At 37.0% G+C, this 20,943-nt stretch overlaps 1 protein-coding gene across 14 annotated transcripts in view; it reads left to right on the forward strand.

The window, feature by feature from the left end:
* The window catches only part of ZNF385B (zinc finger protein 385B), a 391,044-nt gene that overhangs the window by 308,291 nt on the left and 61,810 nt on the right, over nt 1–20,943 (forward strand). For 11 of the 14 annotated variants that reach the window (XM_067741341.1, XM_067741347.1, XM_067741343.1 and 8 more), the window contains one exon: nt 19,319–19,357. The exons of the other annotated variants lie outside the window; for them this stretch is intronic. In XM_067741341.1, the coding sequence (XP_067597442.1) occupies nt 19,319–19,357 (39 nt within the window). The remainder of the gene's footprint in view (nt 1–19,318; nt 19,358–20,943) is intronic. 14 annotated transcript variants of the gene reach the window in all.

Raw genomic sequence — 20,943 nt, forward strand, 5'->3', positions numbered from 1 at the left:
ATATTTTCGTCCTCTTGGGCTTTTTCAGACACAAGTCACACAGGTTTTTTTTAAAAGGCCTGAAAAGATGAGCAGCATTTCTAGTGCAGTGGAGCAACTCAGTAAGATAAGTCATGCCTGTTCTGGTCACATTAATCCATCAGTAGTGACCATGCCAGAGCAACACATCGTGCCATTTTAGAGAACTTGAAATCAAGCATGCTTATCCTGTCCTCTATCTAAACATGGGTGATACATTCCAGACATAATTGAATTAAGCTATACTTCTGAAAACATTTACTAGGTCTTTGTATTTTGATTAATGTACATTTGGAAGACAGCATTTATAGCCACTGCAGAAGTCCAGTCACTGTCAGGAAGCAGTACTGATGACGTGGGTAAGCATAAATGTCTCCTACTGTGGTTCACCTCTCTGTATTTTGTTTTTAACATGAGTAATACTTATTTCAAAAATTCAAATAAAACATTAGCATTCAAAGCAAAATGTCAAAGTCACCATTCCCGGCCCCTGCAGACACACTTATCCCTTCTCTAAAGGAAAGCGCCCTCAGCAGCTGGTATGCATCCTTCCAGCCCCTTCTAGATGTATGTTATGTACATATCTAATAGGAAACCAATCACTGTTGTCTTTTTACAACTGTGATCATCTGATTAGCGCTATTCTCTAAGTCACTTTTAGAGAATTTCTAAATGTCTTATATACACTTCTTTGTTCTTAAGGGCTGTAAAACAGAAATGAAAAGAATATTTTTATAAGTTCTTTTTAAAAAGATAGTCTCATAATGGCTTTTTAATGTTGTGTAGGACTTACAGATATATTAACTTGCTTTTTTGTTTGTTTATTCTGTATAGCAATTAACCTTATGATGTATTTGAGAAAATCCAAGGAATAATTCTAAGAGATGTTCGTTGTTTTTTCTTCTTAGAGGCAAATAAACTTGTAATTTTCAAATGAAAAAAACTTTTTCGTGAAAGTGAAGAATATAGCAATGAACTGCATGATATAGTCATTTTATTCTCTCTATATTATATCCAAGGCATTTATTGGATACAGAGTCCTTCTGGTAATGTATTAAAAATTAAGTCATTACAAATGGGACCCTCTATCCATCTTGCAAAAAAATGAATTTATGGGATCATGGGATTACCCATGATTTTTCACTGATTTGCAGTTTCAATTACTCTAATCCTTTTCCTATGGACTTTTCCATTCCAGTGTCTAACTCACCCCACAGATTTCCTAGGGCAATTTCATAAAAGTCACTGTCTACATTTTCCTAGGAAAATAGTTTTGCATTACTACTAATTAATTACTACTAGATTATTGTATTCTGTGATGTTTTACATTCTTCAAAGGACTCAGACCTTAGAACATTTTAATCGACCATGGTTATTATTCCTATTGTCTACATGAGGAAAAAGTGTTAGTAAAGGAAGAACTGAGTCTCGTATTAGAATCTTCTAACTTCAAAACTGATGTTCCAGCTCTTCTGTGTCCTTGGCTTTTTTGGTCCGTGTCACCTCCCACCTCATTCAGTGTGAATAAAGCTCAATCAGAAATCTTTTGTGCTCTTTTCTGGCAGCATGGTAGATAATTTTCAGCAGAATCATTAAGTAGAAAGAGGAAAGGATTTTTTGAATGTAGAATGTATTTTAAAAACAGTTATAGTTTCTTGTTAGCAAATTTTAAAAGTACATTCTACTCAGTAGTCTGTGTGCTCTTTGAAAACCAACATGAATGCTACCATAATCACTTCATTTTTAATCAAGGGTAATATTAGTAAATATAAGAAATATATTTTAACTCATAACCATTATCAGAAGAATGAACACTGTACTCTTGAGACCATAGCTGAAAGCTTTGGAAGTTCCAAGTTTTGCTATTTTCTTTGGATTTAAAATATATATATAAAGTAATGGTTTCTTCCTATTTTTATAGCAGAGTATGATAATGTTACATGAGAAACATAGCAAGAAGGAAATGGGATTCTGTCATATTCCAAAGCAAATAGGTGCCTGTTCTATACTAAATTGTATGCAGTGAAGAGATATGCTTCACAGTGTTCTTTTAGTGGCTATCTTGCCTTTTACTCCATAAGACGAAATCTCTCTCAGTGTTTATAGGTGAGAATAAGCAAAAAATTCGAGACACTGTTCAAGCAGAGTTCTGAGGAGACACTAGGGAAAATGGGGTTTGGATCACTGATATTTTATGATGGGCTGTGTGTCAAGGATGCATGGCTGGAGAATGAGGATGTTAACCCTGCAAATTTAAAGATCTTGACCTTTATATCTAAAGTTTAATAGGCTTCTCTGCCTGGCAACTCACTGATGCTTACTTCTACACACCACTCCACCTTCATTTATTTGTCCTTCAGGGCCCAACCTACAGATCACCTCCTTCACAGGAAACTTTCTGTGACTCTTGCAATCTGACTTAAGTGCCCATCCTCTGTATTTCCAGAGTACCTCCCGATTACATCATATTCTCCCTGATTATCCATCTGTCTTCACTGGAATGTCAGATCCTTGAGAACAAGGGCTCTATCTTGTTTATCTTTGTATGCTTGGTGTCTGGCATAGGTGCTCAATAAAACCCTTTTGAAGGAAGGAAGGGAGAAAAGAACAGAGAAAGGGCTCTAGTTCCTTGGTTTTCAATGTTCATGGTCCCCCATCCAGCAAAGGGAATTCCGGCATTTTTTTTTTTTTTTTTTTTTGGTGGTACGCGGGCCTCCCACCGCTGCGGCCTCTCCCGCCGTGGAGCACAGGCTCCGGACACGCAGGCCCAGCGACCATGGCCAATGGGCCCAGCCACTCCGCGGCATGTGGGATCTTCCCAGACCGGGGCACAAACCCACGTCCCCTGCATCGGCAGGCAGACTCCCAACCACTGCGCCACCAGGGAAGCCCGAATTCTGGCATTTCTGAGCCTTATGTGCAAGGTGATAAGAGCAGGTGTTTACTTTTAATTTCCTGAGAATTGTCATCCTTTTTTAGTCTAAAGGCAATAATTAGTTATAAACTTTTCTCCAGCTATAGTTCTGGCTTTCCCTGTGTGGATGGTACGGACACTCTGCAAGTATCAACTGCATTCCTTATCCTAGGCCCTAATCTTAGGAGCATTTAGTTTAAAATCAAAGTTATTAATTACTGAATGTTATTGAAAACATAAATGGACTAAACAGTACTGGGTTTGGGGAAGGAGATAAACAAAATAAATAAAACAAAAATACCCCAGTGCCCAAGAAACTTGTAAGAAATAGAATAAATAGGCTAGAAAAGGCAAGATAATAAAAACCAAGAAATATAGGCAAAGTGAAAATAGTTAACTGAACTTTATACTGTTCAAGAAAGGCCAGAAAGAATGAATTTTTTGTATCTCAATAGAGCTGTTTTCATTATTTTGTTATTCACGTTACTTCAGTTTGCCAACTGCTTCATGGTCATCCTTTAATTTTTGTACATGATGTTTGGTAGCTGCCAAAATGTATATAATTGTTTCTCCCTATTAGAATTAGAATCTTCCATTTCCTTTACTGTGGATTCCATTTTTATCTTCATTTTACCTGGATAATACTTGGTGTTTAATACTTGGTGTTTAATACCTGTCTAATACTTGGTTCTCCTTAATAAGAGACTTCTTCAAAATTCAAATGAATTGCATACTTAACACGATGGATTGTGTCAACTTAATATGATAAAATAGGTCCATTTAGAAGGCATACTCACACACATGGTGTTATGGACTGAATGTTCCTTCCTCCCCAAATTCATATGTTGAAGCCCTAACACGTGAGTGATAATATTTAGAAATGGGGCCTTTGAGAGGTAATTAGGGTTAGATGAGGTCTTGCAGGTGGTGCCCTTGTAATGTGATTAGTGCCCTTATAAGGAGAGACCCCAGAGAGCTTTTCCTTTATCTACCATGTGAGGACATAGTGAGAAGAAAGTCATCCGCAAGCCAGAAAGAGAGCTCTCACCATAACCTGACTATGCTGGCACCCCTGATCTTGGACTTCCAGCCTCCACAACTGTGATATATTTATTTCTGTTGTTTAAGCCACCAAGTCCCTGGTATTTTGTTATGGCAGGTCAAGCAGACTAAGACACGTATGCAACCTATATTTTGTATGTGATGATTAGAAGATCAAGTTTCTTTTTAACAGCCACATATTAGATACCTGGACAGATATATTTGTGTGACTCTCCAGAGCTGTAGCTATAATCAAGAGCCACTCAAGACCACAGTCTCCTGTCAGTTTCTCTGCTGCTTGGCAGTAGTTTCCATGCCTATTTATTTCAAATGTCTTTGTGAGTCCTGCCATGTTTTTGCAACTGCTCCAGGGAAGCACAAGCACAGTGGAGGTCTCTGACGCTTTATTGCAAGAGGCTCAGTGATCTTTTATTGTGAAAAATAATCTGATTTTTATTACCTACCTTAAAATTATTTTTTTCCTGACACATGAACAAATATGTGGAGCAGAATAAAGATCATTTCTAAAGTATAAAGTCCCAAGTTGCTATATGATTCTTTGAATCATCCATGACAAGCTGTGGAATGAGACATGTGTTTACCATTTATTTTATCATTCTAGACTCTTTGAGATTCTGGGTTATTCATAGTTTGGTGATATCAATGACTATATAAAAATTTTCTTTCTTGTAGTAGAAATAATAATATATTTATCAAGGAGGTCCAAAATAAAGAAATAGGGCATCAAAATCACATTCACTTTGCTGTTAATTCATGCCATGTTTCTCATGAGATGTTACTATAAGGAAACTTGAAGTAAGCTAGAACATTCAATGTTTCACCTGCTTTTAATATATTTATTAATTTAATGAAGTCCTTATTTAAACATTTAAATACCTATTTTTCTTTTGTTTAAATTTTTCTTTAATTTTATTTAAATAAAATACCTTACCTCTGCTAATACAATCCGAAGTGAATTTTTGCCATTCGAGTCTTATTTTTTACTCTAGTAATGCTTTCCTGTCATAAAATGTTATATGTCCCATATTTCCTAGGACAGTAGTATGTCCAGTACGTGAAATGACACATTTGTCCCAATCGAATAAAAAAGAGAATATGGTCGACTTTTATTTTCATGATATGCTTAAAATATATCAATGGGTCATATTCTTTCATATGTTCTAAAGAAATATGCCAAGTTGAAACTTTCCACAGTTACTCAAATTTACTGAAAGAGGGGAGGATGACAGCCTATTATTGGATTTAGATAAGTCAACAGCAACACTCTCCAGATCATTAGAAAAAACAGTAGTTATAGGAACTCTTTGAAATGTGCTACAAAACTGTGGAAGACTTTTGTACAGATATTTAAGCAGAGATTACTGTCTGGAAATTTTTACGTCACTATTGAACATGGCAGAGAGAAAAAGTATGTAAACATGAACACTGGAAGGAAAACAAACTATGTAGTGATCTTCAGTATTGTCTTCCTCTACTCTTCAAACCACAAATATGTCCTTTTTAAGCTTAATTCACGTCCCCTGCCTTATTCAAAAAACCTCAAGATTTATCTACTAAAGACTGTGTTCAAATATCCCTTTACTCACTCTTGAAACCCCTTTAGAATATGTAGATATTATTGATATGGTATTTATATATACACAAGTATGCTTATATAATATGTGGTCATATGTGTTCTCTGTCCTTAATGAAATTATTTGTTCAGGTTATCTAGGAAAAGGAATGCATTCACAACCACTTACTGAAGGTCTGCATGTGCCGATCATTGTGCTAAGGAGGAGTTATAGTGAATAAAGGCAGAAGCTGCTCACTGTCTGACAGAAATTACTTCTTCCTCTTGTATAATTCACCATAAGATAACAGAGGATTCTGCTTATAATAAATAGTCAATTCAGTTGATAAAAGCTGCCAAGAAGCATCAGATTAAGACTTTGATGGACCTTTAAGGGGTAAGGGAACACAAGGTTTCAGGAGCCTGTGAAAAGAGGCACCCGTAGTCCCACCATGCTGTGTCCTCTTGGTGTCCCTTTCATCGTCCTAGTCTTAACCTCACATGGCTCTGGGACCTCACCTTCAGTGCTAGAGTTTCAAGGATTATGTGTACTTGGAGGCCACATCAGATATTCTGGCAAGGCAGGTCTTCAGTCTTGGCGCTGTCCCAGGTCAGCATTTTTTAAGAGTAGCATCAGCTTGGAAAAAGTGTGTGTCAGCCCTCCTCTTTAAAAATGTATCTTATTCTTAACAAATCTCCAGTTAATTAAAGGAAGAAGAAACCAAAAACAACCTTGTTCTTAGCTTCTCTCAGTGACCAAGGCTCTTTATGCCTGTGGTAAAGTAGGAGAGCTTAATAAATATAAAATGGGACAAAATATTATTGTACAAAACATTCCCTCCAGCCCAGAAAAGGTATTTCTAAATTGGTTGCTCTATAAACATTAATTGATGGTAGTGTTCCCTGAGAAACCTTTACCAAAGCTTGGGAACCCATCCAATAGCACAGACCATTTTTTTTTTACTCCCTCTGGATTCTTGTATTCAGAATTAGGTCTCAAATGTCTTTTAGGGAGAGAAAAACACGTTTTGGAATATTCCAGTTCCTTTATTTTTATAATTGCCATTGAGGGTGCTAGAGATGAATTGGAGTGCTATTTAGCAATCTGTGAAGTTTCAACATCTTTGTGGAGCTCAGTAGGGTTCTTGGAAAAATACTTTTTTTCACAGATTTAGCTGTCAATTTCGGTTTTCTTACCTTCCTTTTTATGTTCTGATGCTTGAAATAATATGAAAGAACATAATTTATATGAATAGTACCTTATTTTCATGGAATTCTAGTATCAGAGGGCTTTAGCATATTTTAAAGACATTCTACAATTCTTTCAACCCATCCACATATGAAATAGGCTACGTGTGTCATTGTTGTACCCTTTTTGCAGATCAGAAGGTTGTAGAATGTAATCCAGTCTTCTCATCTCTTCCAATAGACAGCTCTGCCACTGAAAAGGAAAAACAAGCTACGTATCAGATAAGCAAGAGCTGGTCTCCACCCTACTGTATCCTGAATGTAAATGTGTGTATTTCTCACAGGTTATTCGTGTGGGGCATATTTTCTTAAGTACCCAATAAGAAATAAGTTGTGGCTCCTAATATCAGGCTTTGCACTATATTCTATTTAGAAGATAGATTTGTCAGTCTCATACTTGTTTTCTCTTATTATGAACAGTTTCTAGAGCCAAGTGAAGATCTGAGAGGTGTAGTAAGAAATATATGTGATCCCTTTCACAGGCTTATGGTTTACAAATAATTAGAAATGCACAGAAAGTCTCCAACAATTAAAACAACAATTAGTCTGGGTCTCTGTGTAAAATGGTTCATTGTCATGATAATCAAAGCCACAAAATTTCCATTTCCCAAAATAACCTGAAGCTGTTGGATGCTAAAATGATTACCGATAGCCACTATCACATGGTATATACTTAAGTTTCAACTTTTGAAGTACTTACCTTCTAAAGGGTGTGGTGGCATTCACTCATTCAGTCAGTCACTCATTCTTCGGTTATACACAACTTCCTCCCAAAAAGCCACTTGGAGCGTTCCCTCTGATCTGAGAAATAAGGCTGCTTGACTTGTTCCAAAGTAAGCCTCTAACAGTCCTATCTGGCCTGCACTCTGCTTCATGCCACCCTCAGAAGCAGGAACCTGAGTGGAAGGGAGAAGAGGGAAGAGCCATCTACTTCATTACATGGGGAAGAGCACTTGACAAGAGTCAGAAGACTACAGCTGGACTCGTTTTCTTTGGTCTTGAGAAAAATCACTTAGCTCCACTTTCCTCATTTGAAAACTAGGGTGATACCTTCCTAGTCTATATTACTACGTCATGAAAACTTGAGTTTATTATGTTTATGGAGAATTAAGGATATGACTGAATATTTAGAAAATTTCTAGAATTTATAATCTGTGAAAAAAAACAATATAACATATCACCATCCTATTTTTAATAATTTAAAATACCCATGAATTTCAAATGAGATAATGTTTATGTTATGTTATGTTTATGAAATGATTCCTAAACAGAAAAGCTCTATTCTTATAAATAATATTAATATTTTTATTAATATTTCTATCTCTTTGATCTCATCTTCCTAACCAATTACCTTAAGTACAAGTTATGTTTATCACTGGGGCTGGCGTTATGCATTAGAGCAATCCTAATCAAGGTAGATGCCAGGGTTATGGCTAAGACCTCGTTCTTGAGTTTAAGAAATTTACAGTCAGTTTAAAGAAGTCATGTCTGGTGCTGAGCAGGTGCTCAATTTGCGTTACCTTGAATGAGATAATAGTAGTGCATACCTAAAGATCAGAATCACCTGGCTGCCTGAAAACAAGGCAGAGGGATAATGAATCTTGAGCAGGGTTGGGGAGAGGGTATATTGAGTGGAGGTTGGGAATAATCACAACTGGTTTGCTTGGATTCCTTTTTTCTCCGTTTACTTTCAATAATATTTAGACTTTGAAGGCTATGTATAAAGGTATTTTGAACCCGAAATCTGTGTACCAATGACACATTGTCATTGACACCTAAGACGCAAAGATGCGTTCTGCTATATTTTCAAAACACCGTTGACTTCCAAACATAGAACCTTTATTCTCATGTTATTTGTTAATCAAACTGACATTAGTTAAAATGGCAATTTAAAAAAATATTTTAAACTCAAAGTAGTCAACATATTCATTTATCCTTCATGTACTGATAGGGAAATCTATTCTAAAAATTCTTTGGACTTTTGACAGTTACAGATCTCTCTTCACCCTACCTCCTTTTTTTCTGAACTTAAATTGCCAGTCATACAAGAAAAAAACCACTTAACCTGTGCAGTAACACCTAACTGTAAATTTGGTGTGACATCTAACTGTAGATTCAGTGCTTCCTGAAAAAAGATTAGTAGTTTTATAGTCTATCCCTAAATATTATATAGACCTTAACGATATGTACATATGTATGAAAACTATTTTTTATTAGAATACAAACATCAGCCTAAGTAAAACTTTAAAAATATACAAGCCAAGATATTCATAGTTCCATAGCTATTAGGAACAGCAGAGAAATAATCAATCTTTAGACTTCTGTGGGGGGAAAAAAGGTTTAAAACAGATACATTTTAAATTAGTTCCTTCATAAAAGAACTTTCTAAGAAAGAGCCTGTGGCACATAGCTCATCAATCCTTGTGCAATCAGACCTTCCATTGTCTTCTGAGGGAGAGCTGCCACCTCACAGGCCTGGCCCCTTTAATGGGTGAGTAGCTTCTGAAGAAGCATTATGACACCCAGGTGTGGAGTTCTTTGAAGCTGCACTTCTGGGGAACCATCATTTTTGTTACAGAGCAAGAGTAATATCAGAATTTCCTGGGAATCGGTCATCAAAGGAAATTATCAGCAATTCATAGACTATCCTTTTTGCATTTGCTTCAGCCTCGAGGGTAATCACAAAAGATTATAGTCTCCATTTCAGCTTTCATATCACTGAAATATTCTTCTCTGCCGAGAACACGATTGATTTCCAAAGGTCAGCTTTTAACCCCAGCTTCAGGAGGCCACTCGGACTTCAGTGGTTTGATAACTGCCAACGATTGTTATTGTCATATTGTTCTGTTGTGAGGCAGAAATTTGGTGATTTCTGACTAATTATCCTTTAAATAAAGTGACATATCAACTTCTCATGCTGTTAGATATAAGTATTTGTCCCATTTTAGTAAGCGTTAGACGTTGGGGGAGAGAGAAGGGTGAATAAAAATTTTCAAATGAGTGTTGGGAAGACTTTGAAACCAGCATCCTGAGATTGAATTTTAGAATGGAAAACAGAATAATTCAGAAATGTTTTTGAAAGTCTTCAAAGGGAGTCGGTAGATTATAAATACAAATGATTTTTGCTTCATGAGACTTCATGAACATTACTAGGGATTTTGTGTTTTGTGACAACTTGCTACGTGATTCATGTAGGTTTTTCTCCATTGTTTGATTAGGAAATATTAAGGCCATATCCATAGCCAAAATATAAGCAAACTGGGCACATTTTTAACTTGATGATTTCATTTGCTATATTCACTTTTCTCATACATATATATTGCTTTACTCAGAACATACAGGGACAGAAAGGGCTTTGTGTATATTTGAAATGAGTTTGGTAGATAAAACAGTTTTACCCAGAAGTGACTAGATTTCCTTACAAATTCAAAAGAGAGGAAAGCAGTTCAGTTTAAACTATTTTTGGTTTGAACCATAGCCTCCTTGCAATAACGTAAAAATAATTATAAATCAAATGAATAAATGTTAAATGTCAAGCTGTACCATTAACAGAGCCTTATTCAATAAAGTAGTTATCACCCCAGAGAGCAGAGGAAGGCACTTTATTAAGGCTCTTTATTTTATTTTACAAGTATGGTATATTTTGTATAATAAAAATGCAGAGTTGAACCAAAAATGTTTTTTTTTGTTGGGGGGCGGTATGCGGGCCTCTCACTGTTGTGGCCTCTCCCATTGCGGAGCACAGGCTCCGGACGCACAGGCTCAGCGGCCATGGCTCACGGGCCTAGCCGCTCCGCGGCATGTGAGATCCTCCCGGACCGGGGCACGAACCTGCGTCCCCTGCATCGGCAGGTGGACTCTCAACCACTGCGCCACCAGGGAAGCCCCAAAAATGTTTTTTTGCTGAGAAGAGTTGATATGTATACACATATACATCCATACAAAAAGGCAATAGTAAGGTGAATATATAACATAAAATAGTTTTGATATCACCTGTCTGCAAAACCACTCAGGGACCACTTTCCTAATTAAAGTCCTAAAATGTTAAGTGTGACAGGTAAGCCTGCAAGAAAAAGGAGGACCAGTAGAATCAACGTTGGGAGAGCAGTGACATCCTTGAATGGGGATGGGGGAAGGGCACAGATGAAATGCAAGATGCCCAGTTAAAGTTGAATTTCAAATAAACAACAAATCAGTTTTATTACAAGAATATCCTATGTAATATCTGATACATTTATGTTGAAAAAAAAGATTTTTATTTGCCAATCTGGCAACCATAACAGGAGATCTGGGTTCTGGTCTTAGCTGAAGAGGCTCAAGCAGGTTACTAAAATTCTCCATATCTTTTCTCACTTTCACGTGAGGAAGTTGGACTAAAATCAGGCTGGTGAGACTGGGACCTGACCTACGTGCTTTAACCAGACCTGTTTTCAGCATTTTATTATATTGAATTTCCAGTTAGGATTCTGTTTGGGGGTAGAATGGTGGGGGGAAGGTTCTAAAACTCAAAACAAATAAAAAACAGTTTGAAAATGTAGACGATCTCTGACATTGTACCGCTGTGTCATGAGAGTGTGGCATGGGAGAGCCCACAATGCTTAGTATTGGAGCATTCCAGATTTGCCGCCTTGCATTTGAGCCTTTTAGTCCTCACCTGTCAGGTTTCTTCTGAGTGCAAGACTAAGGAATGTGTTGTCCTCTGGGGAAAAAACACTTCATTTCTACTTTGCTTTACAGCATGAAGAATATATCCAAACAGGTCCAGATTTCCAATTTTGCAATTCTTCCTGCCTAGTGGGGTTTTCTTTTCATCTTAAGCCTTTTTAATTTGTGTCACGGACCTGTTTTGCCTCAGCATCAGGATATATCTGATTAGTTACTGAACAGCCTTTCAAACTTAGCTTTGACAGAATGGTTTTGAAAGGATGTCAGTTAATGCATTTGGCTGTTCAGCAGGTGTATTGATTTTTAAATCAAGAAAGCTCATTACTTCTCTAGTCTCTTAGAAAGCCCTTGTGACATTTTTTTTTAGCCCATTTCCCAGAAAATAGGAAAATTTATCACTACTTAGATTTGGAGACTTAGCACTAATAATTTTTAAGAACTACATTCATAAGCATCAGCAAGTAGTCTTTGGTTATTTGTATGCCTTTTTTTCCTCCTAAAGAACAAAAAGTTCTAGTTTTATTTTATTTATTTATTTTTTTGCGGTACGCGAGCCTCTCACTGCTGTGGTCTCTCCCGTTGCGCAGCACAGGCTCCGGATGCGCAGGCTCAGCAGCCATGGCCCATGGGCCCAGCCGCTCCGCGGCATATGGGATCTTCCCGGACCAGGGCACGAACCCGCGTCCCCTGCATTGGCAGGTGGACTCTCAGCCACTGCGCCACCAGGGAAGCCCAAGTTCTAGTTTTTTAAAAAGATATTTCTCAAACTTATCTCTGGCTCTGAATTTTGTTATGGAAATTCAATCCTGGAACCAAGTTTGGGGGTTGTTTTCAAGCCACTGTTTTAAAAAGAAAAACAGGAAAGGCCAAGAAGTAGGTGACTGTGTTCTATATAAGACACTAGCCTATCCTTCCAAACCTCAGGATGTGTTTCTTCTTTCAATGTCCTGTAGAAGAATCAGTTCTCATAAGCTATCCTCAAATGAATCTCTATCTTGTTTAGTATTTTGCACATCTATTGAAAACCTATACTTCAGTCCATATTCCTGAAATGGTTTATTTCTTGTTTTATTTCACCCTGAGGAAACAAAATACTAAATAAAACATAGGTAACACCTGACTCATTTATTTCAGATTCTCTTGGTGAATCCAGTTCCTGTTCTCATCACTCTAAATAGTGTTTTTCTTTGGATGAGAGAGTTTATTGTCACCTATGTACGCCTTGGGCTCTTTGTATTTTTGAAATATGAATATGCCTCTTTGAGAAATATAAAGTATAAATACTTTGAAGGTAGTAACTTTTCCACAGAAAAAAAAATTAATGGTATTTGTCATCATTTCATTTCTTCTTCTATGCTATTAAAATTCAGAATAGAGCTAAATTCTTATTAATTCTCTTCCAGGTAGTTTTTCATCTTTCTTAAAAATTTTGTAACTTTTCTCATATTCTCTCAAAAGTGCATCTAATAATTTTATAGAAACTTTTTGTTACCTTGCGTTTGACAGTTGTTACTGATTTTTCAAATCTGTATGCATGCATTGGCCAAAAATTAGTTATAGGAACATCGAATAGTAAACATAAAATGAAAATCCTTTCAAGAACTTTCTTTGTGTCCTGATGGAAAAACACCTCTCTTTCCTCATGGTTCCCAGTCATATCTAAGCATTTCTTGTTCAAGAATGAAAACAAAGAAAGAAAAGGACTGGATTTCCTTAGGAGATATAGTTTAGCTCATACCTTAATGCCTTTTCCCTACATTGAAATGAGCACCTGAATTGGAATTGAGCATAGGCTGGGCTCCCTTAATACATCATATTAACCAATTAGACCTTCCAAAATACATTTTTAACCTGAATATGGTTACATATGCTACTGAATTTCAATTCTTAAGTTTACTCATCTAATGTTTCAATAGGAATATCAACACCCAAAATGTTGCTGGGTATGTGTGTGTCCGTGTAGTACGGTATGAGCAAACCTTCAGTTAAGTCTCATACCCATGGCAGATGTAAGCTGAAAGTCTTATTTGTTAAACTGAACTTTTTGAAATGCTCTTTGATGTGGCTTCTTAAATTACCCAGCGGCATAACTACAGCTTTGCTACATCACTCTTGATCCCTGGCAGCATGGAAAATCACCAGGCATGTAGAGCCAGCCAGGAAAATGGAACATTTTACATTTGCACTGACCATATGATTACACACAAGGATCGACTGTCAGAGTTAGACATTCGGCTTCAGTAAGGTGTGCGGGTCTAATCTTAGGGCATCTCCCGTTAACAAAATAACTACTGTCTGAAAAAGAACTTAAAATTTATTCCTTCTACTTAGAACAATTTAAAAATTATCCATCAAAGTGTTAAGCTGGTTTTCCACTAAAGCGGGGGGTGGGGGGGGGATGGTGAAACCACCCCCTACTTTCCTTTCAGCTTTTTTGCTTGTACCATTTGGTAACCCTTTAAAGTTCTAAAAGTGTTAAAAGTGAAAAACATTATTTTCATATGATATCTTCACAAAAAACTGCTAGATCTTAGCCAAAATATGTACTTACTTAAAAAACAGAGAAGTAACTCATGGGTATTTTGGTTATTCACTAAAAACTACCAGGCCAACCACATTGTACCAGAAACCCACCAGGAAGGTCTCCAGGTGAGATGCATCTAGCGCTAAGCACTCATCCTTAGAGAACTTCCAAAACCAGATCACTTTAGTTTCCCTTTCTCTTTAAGGACATGATGATAGTGGTGGCTGTGAGTGGTGTCCCAGTTGTTGTCTTGGGACGTGGTAGTTGAAGAAAATCCTCTGTGGAGATCTCATAGATGGCTTTGAAAGCCGAAGAGCATGCCCTTTAGAGTTTTTACCAGTGATATGATTCCGAATTCTGTATCAACTATCTAAATCATGGGATAATGTCCTTATCTTTATATACTTAGTATGGTTTTACATGTGAAAGTATCAGAATCAAAGTTGTATCAAGACAACGAAAATGTTTTTAGGAATTGTCCATGGTAAAATTGTGTTTCTTTCCCATTCTCCTGTTTTATTTTTTTCATAGTACTTAAAACACTCTGAAAATACCTTATTTATAACTTTAGATGTACAGGTTTCCCCCACTATCCCAAAATGGAGAATTCCTATGACATTTTTCCTAAGTAGAAATGTTGTGAAGTGAAGAAGCAATTAGTTTAGGATACATCTTGCTAATGGATGCACAAAATAAATCCAGATAAAGAATAGATGCTCACACACACAGTTCAAAGCTATGGCGGCTTGATCCTGAGATGCTCAGTGTAGTTTCCGGGGAAGGAGCTTGGTGGTGCCACTGTCACTGCTTGAGATGCGCACTGCCTCTATAAAGGTTTGCACAAAAGAAATGCTGAACGCTATTTTCATTTTACAACTTTTTTCATAAAAGCAAAAATTCTCTTGGGATTTCTTTCAGTTAGTGAAAAGAGGTACTGATGTAGGTCTTTCATAAAACCAAGTGGCGTAAAGCAGACTTTCAAAAAGCAGGGGATACTTATATAGGTCTCCCCAACTAGAATGTTGTATTTTTGAAGGCTTGTTCTCTACTGTATGTCCAGCTCCTAAAACAGCGCATGATAGCCATTTAATAAACTATTGTTAAATGAATCAATTTTCAATAAAATACAGTGTGCAAATTGAAAATTATACATTTATAAAAGTGTGACGTGTTGGAAAGGAGCAAAAATTCCCAAGGACAGAACTGTCTAAGTTGATATGAAATAATCTCTAAAAAGGTTGCACTTTTTATTATCAGAGTGCTCTAGAAAGAAGACATTACTTTATGGCAGAAACACACATCTCTAACATTCTGTATATGTTTCTTTTTTATTCTTCTAGAAATGAAACCAAGGTGGAATTTCTCCCAAAAAACTACTGGAAAATGCAGTTTAGTTTCCTTTCAAAATAGATCTTCAAAATAGATCCCAGGGTGTTTTTTCCTTATTCTAGTCATTCTTTTTGTCAGTGGAATATATAACGCTTATTTGATGAATCCCAGAGCTTTTCAAAGAAGGCCTGGCAATATGGAATTTGAGTGAAAGGTATCAAACTTTCTAAATTCATTTTAAAGGAAAAAAAGAAAGGAAAGAAAAGAAGAAAATGAAATTCTAATCTATGCTCTACTCTGTTTGGTTGCTTCAAATCTCTGGGCAGACTGCACTTATATTTTCTACAGGGATTTTTTGTTTGTTTTGCGGTACGTGGGCCTCTCCCTGCTGTGGCCTCTCCTGTTGTGGAGCACAGGCTCCGGACGCGCAGGCTCAGCGGCCATGGCTCACGGGCCCAGCCGGACCGGGGCATGAACCCGTGTCCCCTGCATCGGCAGGTGGACTCTCAACCACTGCGCCACCAGGGAAGCCCTCTACAGGGATTTTTGACCAGTACGAGGGAGGCTCTGGAAAGGGATCCCGGGATCCCACTTAGTTTGTGCAGCAATCAGATCCTTCTAATTGTGAACCAGCCTCAAAATATGTAAAGGTCTACAACATTTTGATAAAACAGTAGTAGTAATAATATAATAATAGCTTTATTGGATCTGAGACTTAGATCAATGTGACCTATTATTTTCTTAAGTGCATGTTATTTTAGCCTTTATGCCATTTCTGGTTAACTTTCTGGTGGCGTAATGGTATCCCTGCGGTACAGGGGCACAGCTGATTTTGTTTCCAAGTCACAGCCAATGTGTGGTTTTAGCAAAGAGCTAAATATGGCACTTGATTGAATCAACAGTCTGTGGAGAACGTGGCATGTCATTTGTCTTCCTTTCAGTGACAGTTATAGCATTCTGGTGGACCCCTGTCAGGATGCTCTGGGTAGGAAAAGCAGTGGCAGGATGGCAAATCTCAACTTTTACATATTCCAGATGCAAAAAGGCAGGTCTCACAGTAGCATGCAGCTCCAGTGTAACGTTTCATGTGGTTTATTTTTATTGAGACTTCTGATTTGAAATCCAAAACAGTACAGAGTTGTGTGGTTGAACTAACATTGCCAACAATATGCAGTTGTTTGTATTTCCTGTTCTTTGAGAAAAGGAATTTGTCTTGCAACCGTTGTGTCTGCTTTGTTTCTATTTAAGTTTTCAAGGATTTGAAACAAGTAAAACAGTAATAATAAAGGTATGTGGTCAGAGCATTTAAATATAAAAGGCAAAACCTTTTTTGAAGTAACTTCAGAGAAATATTGCTCTTCAGTGACATAAGCTATCACTTTTAAAAGTGTCACTTCATGAATATTTGAAGTTCTAATGAGACCCTATTGTCTCACTCTTTTCCATAAGTCCAACAATGAAAAAGGAAGGGATGAAGAAATAGTCATTCTTTTTGTACTACTGTAATTTTACAATATTGCAGTTTAAAAAACTGATGCTTTGCCAAACTTCCAGAAAGCCCTAAGTCACAAGGATTTAGTAGCTGAGATCTGCTTTGCAGAAATCAAGGACAGGTGCAAGTGATGACCATCACCTGCTACGTGTAATCTCTAAGTATTCGGGGAACTTTCTTTTTTTTCTGTGTGATAGCCCAACAGTTACAACAGGGAAAGAGGACAGGGCAGCCCCAATTTTTATTTATGGCTTTCCTGAAGTAACCCAAGAAGAAATGGGCTTATCTTAAGAAGGGCATAAATCGGTCAGAAAGAGAAAAACTGAGACTCACTTCTCCAGGAAACTTTTACTTAAACACAAAGTAGGGGCTTCCCTGGTGGCGCAGTGGTTGAGAATCCGCCTGCCAATGCAGGGGCACGGGTTCAATCCCTGGCCCAGGAAGATCCCACATGCTGCGGAGCAACTAAGCCCGTGCACCACAACTACTGAGCCTGCGCTCTAGAGCCCGTGTGCCACAACTACTGAGCCCACGTGCCACAACTACTGAAGCCCATGTGCCTAGAGCCTGTGCTTCGCAACAAGAGAAGCCACCGCAATGAGAAGCCTGCGCACTGCAATGAAGAGTAGCCCCCGCTCGCTGCAACTAGAGAAAGCCCAGGTGCAGCAACGAAGACCCAACGCAGCCAAAAATAAATAAATTAAAAAAAAAATAGAAATAGAAAAAAAATACATAAAAAAAAAAGCCACCAGTAGGCCTTATGTGTAGCTTGACTAGACAGCTGCCCTCCAGGCTGCAGAAATTCTAGGAACACTCCTCCTTTCTTCCCATTTCTCACACTCTACAGCAGTGCCACACATGATACCCAGCATCCCTGCTTGGTGGTCAGTTAGCAGGGAAGAGTTGGGGGAGAGACTCTCACCTGAGTTTGACTCCTGGCTTCAGACCTACGAACTTGAGGGTGAGAAGTTATTAAACCTCTCAAAGCCTCGGATTCCTCATTTGTAAAAGGAGGATAAAAATGGTATCTGCCTCATGTGATGGTGGAGAGTACACTAGATAATCCCTTAGTATAGTTCCTGGCACGTGGTGAGAGCTCTAAGTCTAAGCTGCTCTTATTAAGATGTTTATTATTATTATTACACAGCTAGAGAAAGGAATTAAAAGGCAAATACCCCAGGAGGATAACACATTGATGTCACTGTTAAAGGGAGGATCCTGGATGCTTGAATTGTGAGAAAATCAGAAAAGGGGGGGAAAGTCTAAAGGAGGGGTGGGGCAAGAGGGGACAGACCTTTATGTGCTTTCTCGTGCCTCAGTGTTTTGCTTAATCGCCATCTGTTTTCACTTTTTAACTTTTACAATAATGTCCTTTCTTGTGTTTGACTCATCCTACCCCATCTAATCTGGGACAATGTCTGAAACATATTAGGCCTCCAGAAATGTTTGTTGCATGATTGATCTTTAACTTTTTAAAGTCAAAAACCTGGTTTCTACTTCTGTTTAGTAGAAAAGCTAGTATTGCCTACTATATTGTATAAGTGGTGACCAAATGCTTTTTAGAATGTTGGTTAAAGCAGATAGCTAAGCTTAAGATGAAATGTCCTCATCTTTAAGAATATTATGGATACCCAGCCACATATAAGAAAGACTTGTATCATTCTTGAGCATCTTTTTTGCTTTTTAATTGAGTGGTGCTTGCTTTACTCCCACACCCAGCCCCACTGGATGGGTAGTGAAGTCATTGTAAGACTCTTACAAGAATACAATTCGAACTTCATCCCCTTGAAAATTATTGCGAAAGGTTTGTAATTTTATTTTCTTTGCCTAAAATTCCATCTAGGAAAGTTATCTCAAATATAAATGTCATCTAGTACTATCATTTGATCATGTAGTCCCTACCTTAGATTCCCTGCCCGCCCATAGTCGTCATCCTGACTTTAGTGAAGTGCTGCACTGTTTCTTTTCCCTGTGGCTAGGTTTTATTTGCAACTGCATGTGTTTTTATATGATTGCTTACTCTGTGTGGATATAAATTACTTTTTGGAATACTCAGTGAAAGTAGATCTTTTAAAAAAAACTCACACAGATTTGTAGTTCCATAAACTTGGTGAATACATCAAGATATCTGTTCTTATTTTGATATTGAAAATATAATAGATGGTGTGATAAGGCCACCTTCATTAATTCCTTTTATAAGTACTGTAATAGAATAGTTAATTTGTCCATACGTAGCCTGCAATCATCTCCTCAATTCCTGGTAAAAGCCACAACCCCATCTTTCATTTTTATTACCTACCAGTTAATTGCACTAATAGGTTTTGTTTTTTCATTTCTACATGACTTTCATTAGCAAAAGTGGAAAGTGTTAACTCTTGCTGCTTTTTAGTTAGTAAGCATTTCAGGCTTTTTAATCAGAGATGAGCAAAGAAAATGGATTTTTAAAAATTTTGTGTGAATGTGCTTGCTAGCCTCAAAATTCCAGATGACTACTTCTGACTTTTACTTTTTTAGAAAAGAAGAGGCTTATTTGGGACCAATAAATTCTGCCAGGTAAGGAATATTGGTAGCTAGAGCTATGTGGTAGGGTTTTTTTTCCTTAAAGAAAAGCTGTTTTTAGCATTGTTTACCAGTGAAACAATCTTCTCAATCCACAGACAGCTTTCTTGTGCAGTGTGAACTAGTATGACCTAATCTGAGTATTTAACAAGGCAATTGCTTATTTAAAAGTGATATAAACATTTTAATAAAGATGTTTAAAAACACTTCAAATATCTTTATTAAAATCTTTAAAACTTCAAGGGTTTGTTGTATAATTGTAGTACCTCCAATAATTTTGCTGAGTACTCTACATATGAAATCATTATGGTATAGATATATAGTTTTGACTATACTAAATTGAATCACATGTATTTATCACATTTTAGGGTTTATGAGAATGTTTTTATTCATCTTGATTGTTTTATTCATCCTGAAAATTGGTGATTGAATAAAAGACTTGCCATTGATTTAGTTATACATATCTCATTATGATTAGAGAAAACTGATTTTGCATTAGTGGAGGAAAAAATTTAAGTTAATATAAATTAACATCATATTTATTATTTTTATCTAATTTTTAGAGTATTGTAGGAATGCTACAAGAAAAAAAATCAGGATTTTACTACTTTATACTTTTAAAAAAGAGAAAGATCTGAAAGCCTTTTCTATGTTATTGCTAATTATGGACTCCACTGAAATGACCCAGGTATTTGTAGTTACTGCATCAGATGGCATATACTCAAAACATCAGCTGGGCAGTGTCTGTTTCAAGATATCAGATGAATTGGCCAATGGAACGTTCTTTCTTATACCATTTAAAGTCTTCTTTCAACTAAATCATGTACTCCCAAGTGACATTTGAATAAGAAGTATAATTATATAACTCTATGATAAACAGAGAAAGATAAACAAGATTTAGAAAAAAGTAGACCTTTTCTTGAAATACCTATAACAAAATAGAGAATCAAGTGGAAAATAGAAAAATTTGTTCCAAGTGAGAAACATGGAAGATAAAATTTTCATATGATTAGTGGTAAGTCATTCAAAGGATGTAAAGGCAGCAGGAGTTAATGACAGGTGACAAGGAAGGGGGTAAAAGGACTGTGTTTTATGAGGACAGGTAGGATTATATGTGTAAAGTAGAGAAGTCGATTCTAGTTAAGAGTTTCTTGAAGGAACCTCCTTAGTTTGCTTTGATGGCTGGGAACTTGCCTGCCTTAGTATTGGGGGTGCTCAGCCACAACTCACCTTTCAGGAAGAGAATGCTCAGCCTTGGGGAACATAAACGGTACTTTCAGGCTGGTAGGGTACAAATGTGAGATTTGAGTAGACAAATTTGTATCAGGGGTTACTTGAAAAATTATGTAGGCAGCTAACAATTTCAAAAATGTAAAGAGAATGTTTATATCCAAGGGTTGTGTTGGAGCTCTCAACAGATATCTTTGTTTACTAAAAATTTGGAGCTAAATTTTTGTAGATGTATTTTTGTCTATGTTTTCATATTGCAGTATGGGAATTACTAGGATAGTGCATTTATTTTAGATGATGGAAGTTTTAATTTTTAATGGTAACTTTCAATATACTTTTGAAATGAGTAA

This window comes from Pseudorca crassidens, chromosome 6 (assembly GCF_039906515.1).
Source record: "Pseudorca crassidens isolate mPseCra1 chromosome 6, mPseCra1.hap1, whole genome shotgun sequence".
Taxonomy (NCBI): Eukaryota; Metazoa; Chordata; class Mammalia; order Artiodactyla; family Delphinidae; genus Pseudorca; species Pseudorca crassidens.